Source organism: Lolium rigidum, chromosome 2, assembly GCF_022539505.1.
Source record: "Lolium rigidum isolate FL_2022 chromosome 2, APGP_CSIRO_Lrig_0.1, whole genome shotgun sequence".
Classification (NCBI taxonomy): Eukaryota; Viridiplantae; Streptophyta; class Magnoliopsida; order Poales; family Poaceae; genus Lolium; species Lolium rigidum.
The window spans coordinates 253,715,304-253,719,503 of NC_061509.1; the positions used below are offsets into that span (position 1 = coordinate 253,715,304).

Genomic DNA, 4,200 nt, shown 5'->3' on the forward strand with positions numbered 1-4,200 from the left:
TAGGTACAGTCGCGCACACGAGTAATTACAGTCGTGTACACGAGCGAGTACAGGTACAACAACGCACACGAGGCAGATACAGCCGCGCACACGACACAGGTATAGCCGCGCACACGAGTAAGTACAGTCACGTACACGAGCGAGTACAGGTACAATCGCGCAGACGAAACATGTACAGTCGCGCACATGAGTAAGTACAGTCGCGCACAAGAGGAAGTACTAGTCCAAAAGCACGAATACGATGAGCGCACGCGAAGTAAGTACGATTGCGAGTAAAGGGAAAAACTGCATCAAATACACTAAAAACAGAAGTACTTATCAGTTGAAGCACGAGTACAGTTAGGTACACACCACGAGTACAATCACGCTAATATTGGAAGTACGAAAAAAAATATCTCGAAACCTATCAACATGGGATCTAGTTTTGAAGATTTCGACGCGAGGATCTCAAAAGTAAAAAACGGTTCGTAATTTGGACTTACGTTTCGCAAGATATTACATTTTAAAAAAATGAATCTACAAAATAAAGGGAAAACTGAACCATCCGCTGTCCTTCTCTCTCCTCTTATATTCCACATTGCTTCCCCTTGCGACACTTGGCGAGCAGGGAGACCACTTCTCACCAAAATTCTGGCACCACAACGCGCCACGTGTCGCATGCGGAGAGACTTTTGAACCTTCGCGAAGATCGGCCTTTTTTTTCGAGTTTTCGAGGTTTTGCCAGCAAAGACTAGTTTTTTTTAGGCCAAGAAGACTAGTTAGTTGGACGTCCATTATCCTGTTTTGGCCCCTGTATTTGTAATGGGCGGACACTTTAGGCCCACGTTCGCTGTTCAATCTGGCATCTGGGCTGGACATATACCAATCGAGAGAAAAAAAAACATGTGGAGATATTTCACGGTCCAGTAGGCCCCAGAAGCCGACGCTTTTGTTTTCGTAACACGGATAAGCCTCCGCGCCTTACTTCCTCTGCACATCTCTGATCTTTCCTCTGCTCCTCACCTCGCAATCTTCGATCCTACGCCTACACTGCACCACCCGCTCGAAATCCACAGTGCCACCTCTGAATTCTGCAATTCAACGCGGCATCCAAGAGCTAGTGAGCAGAACCAATGGCGCTGCTCGCGCCGAGCCCACGCGTGCTCTGCCGGGACATGTGCGCCGGAGCGCGGGAGGCTGCTGCCGCGGTCTCGTCCTCCGCGGCGGCTTGCTCGAGCGTCGGCGGGGCGCGTTCGTCACTGGCGTTCGGGGTGTGGCGAGGCGTCCGTCGAGGGGGGAGAAGGGGAGAAGGAGGAGGGGTGAGGGCGGCGGCGGCGTACCTGTGGGACGCGTCGGTGCCGGTGGAGATGGACGAGATCGACAGCATGGACAAGCTCGACGCCGCGCTGGCCACCTCCGCCGACAACAACCTGCCCGTCGTCATCGACTGGTACCACCTCCGCTTATGCCCTACCTACCGCTGGCAATGCTGTTTAGCTACCTATTTGGCTACTTGCGTTCTCTGTGATACCGGGGAAGAATCGCGTCGCTGCTGTGCTATGCATTATTGCTCTTCAGCCATTTATCTTACCCCTCGGATGCTTAGGTTATAGTGTTGTTCCCAGGATGGCTAGCTGGTGTCGGAAATGCATCTACCTGAAGCCCAAGCTTGAGAAGATTGCAGGAGAATATCCAGGGTTGGTCTGAATCCCTTGAGATGGTTTTACATGGTGCCGCAGCTACATGCTTGAAAGCGCAGAACTAATTTCATGATCCGGATTTGAACAACACATCTCGTTTCGTTTCTTTCTCAGGGTCAGGTTTTACTTTGTGGATGTCAATAAAGTTCCACAGGCCCTGGTGAAAAGAGGGAATATAAGCGTAAGCTGACAAATCTGAGCCTGTCTTAGTTCTTACTCCCTTTTCTACTTGAAGGAAAATTAAGCTGTCTTTGCAATGTACTGATGTCTGTATTTTTATCCCCTTTTGGTTGTGCTCCCTACCTTCAGAAAATGCCCACTATTCAGGTAACAATCTTTTTTTTTTCTACAGATATTTTCGTTCCTGTATGACTGAAATTGTGAGTTTATCATATCAATGTTCTTATTAATTTGCAGTTATGGAAAGATGGAGAATGGAAGGAGGAGGTGATAGGAGGCGACAAGGCATGGCTTGTGATGGATCATGTTAGAGAAATGATCCAGAAGTACAAGTGACTGATAACATACTAGTACCATACTGTATATAGAGATTCGAGATGATATCTTCCGTCAGTGTAACCTGATCAATACATACAGCAGGGCTTGCTCTTTATCGAAATAAAAACAGCAGAGCTTGCTAACACTGTTGGTCTGTATACAAAGCTTCACTTGAATACTTCAGTATTGATGAGAAGTTAAAAAATCAGTAGTACAAATAAAATTCAAGAACTACAATCAGAACCAAAATAAGAAAATCTGAATAGTAACTAAATAATCCACAATCATTAATATTAAGAGAATATTACAAATTGCAAAGAATCAAATAATCCATCCTCCCGACTCAACTCAACGAATTAAGTGACTGATTACATACTAGTACTATACTGTATATAGAATTCGAGATGATCTCTTTGGACACTGTAACCTGATCAATAAAGGTATATTCCAACTCCTTAATACAGCAAGAGCTGGCTAACACTGTTGGTCTGCACACAAAGTTTCACTTGAATACTTCAGTATTGATATATTGGCATATGCTGTACTGATGACAGCTAGTAACAGAATACTACAAACTGCAAAGAATCAAATAATCCATCCTCCAATTCAACTCAACGAACACATATCTACAAGACCAACCTATTCTATTTACAGGAGAGTTCAGATACACCATCCTCAAATCACAGACCACAATAGCAGCAAACCGGTTACGTCCAGTTCATCAGAACGACCAAGCTAGGCAGGTACCCCGTGTGGTCAGAAGTAATCAGTCCTCGCGGTTGCCCCAGCGGCGCGACGACCACGATCTCGAGTAATCCGACGGCGAAGGCGCCGAGCCCGACTCGTCGGTGCCGACGGGGACGTCGGAGAGCGGCGCCAGGACGCGGCGCACGCTCATAGACCGCATCGGCCGGAAGCTGGGGGACCTGAGCGTCTTGTCCTTGGAGAAGACGCTGGAGGACTTGCTGAGGATGAGGTAGACCAGCCCCTGCACGAGTACGAACACGGCCACCTTGGCCAGCACGTCCCGGAGCTCCGGCGAGAGCATGAAGGCCTCCTCCATGTGCACACCGGCGGCGAGCGAGAGGTCGAAGGGGCTGGCTGGCGAACGATGGCTTGTATGCGCACGTATCACTTGTGGCAGTCTGGCAGATAATGTTGCTCTGTTGTGAATTGAAGATTGGATTGCGGTCTCTGCCTACTAGTCTGTTGCTCTTTATATAGAGCATGTGCGGTTGCGAGCTGCTAGTTTTCTCTTGGTCGTGCACGCAAGCGGTGAAGTGCTGCGTTGGCTCTGATTGGCCGCGTTGCTTTGCTAGGAAGGTGGTGCGGCTGGCTGTAGAACACTGAAAGTCCCAAGTCTTCACGTTTTCATTTTGCTAGTTCTGGATCTTGAATTCTTGATGTGGTGTCGCCGTGTCAACATCTTGAAGCGTCGGATCGATTTGACTTGGTGCCGGACATGTGTCGTCGTGTCTAAAGGCTGCTACTAAGGGGTTAGGTTAGGTTCCCTTCTGAAGAGGGTGATCCCGCGACGTGGAGCTGTGATTCTCCAACCGGATAACGACATATCTGATCTCATCGTCTACGTATCTCCAAGCAATGTCAGCATCCTGTGGTTTCCTCCAAGGCTCAAATGGAGACACACGTAATAATAAAGTAAGAATTGGAGTAGGAGCAGTAGCAGCACCAGTTCAACTTCATTGACCACGTTCCTTGATCCTTGGTCCAGGGGCAAAGATGTTGGCTAAATCCTCATACAGCGGATGAGCTGACCCTGTCCTAATCTTCGCCTCAGATCGAAGACCCAATGGTCAATGATGCCCAAACTGTTAATCTGTGCGCGCTTGGAAAAGTTCAAGGATTGCTCCGTAGCAAGACAAGACGAGTAGACGACGATTCTACAGTAGTATTGTTTTCTTTCTAGAACTCAGACTGCACGAGTCGACGCACCGCAGCAATTGACAGCAGGCTCGCTTCGCCGATTCCCACATGTCGAATACCGATCTTGCCGGTGGTGCGA

General features: G+C 48.3%; 2 protein-coding genes across 2 annotated transcripts; one reads left to right on the top strand and one right to left on the bottom strand.

Moving 5' to 3' along the window:
• The first annotated feature begins 1,097 nt into the window (after window positions 1–1,097).
• On the top strand, window positions 1,098–2,655 carry LOC124688563 (thioredoxin-like 3-1, chloroplastic). Its single transcript, XM_047222224.1, has 6 exons — window positions 1,098–1,429; window positions 1,605–1,676; window positions 1,794–1,860; window positions 1,989–2,006; window positions 2,097–2,191; window positions 2,538–2,655. Exons 1-6 carry the CDS (start codon window positions 1,113–1,115, stop codon window positions 2,539–2,541), a joined length of 573 nt encoding a protein of 190 aa, XP_047078180.1. The 5' UTR covers window positions 1,098–1,112; the 3' UTR covers window positions 2,542–2,655.
• An 11-nt stretch (window positions 2,656–2,666) lies between these two features.
• LOC124688564 lies at window positions 2,667–3,344 on the bottom strand. Its single transcript, XM_047222225.1, has one exon. It carries the CDS (start codon window positions 3,238–3,240, stop codon window positions 2,944–2,946), a length of 297 nt encoding a protein of 98 aa, XP_047078181.1. The 5' UTR covers window positions 3,241–3,344; the 3' UTR covers window positions 2,667–2,943.
• Between the last annotated feature and the right edge of the window lie 856 nt (window positions 3,345–4,200).

What these genes read in the sequence shown, in the direction of transcription:
- LOC124688563 (XM_047222224.1), top strand. Translation starts at nt 1,113, where the DNA reads ATGGCGCTGCTCGCGCCGAGCCCACGCGTGCTCTGCCGGGACATGTGC. An exon ending in CTGCCCGTCGTCATCGACTG is followed by an intron (nt 1,430 to 1,604) that starts GTACCACCTCCG and finishes TGTTGTTCCCAG; the next exon opens with GATGGCTAGCTGGTGTCGGA. An exon ending in ATTGCAGGAGAATATCCAGG is followed by an intron (nt 1,677 to 1,793) that starts GTTGGTCTGAAT and finishes TTTCTTTCTCAG; the next exon opens with GGTCAGGTTTTACTTTGTGG.
- LOC124688564 (XM_047222225.1), bottom strand. Translation starts at nt 3,240, where the DNA reads ATGGAGGAGGCCTTCATGCTCTCGCCGGAGCTCCGGGACGTGCTGGCC.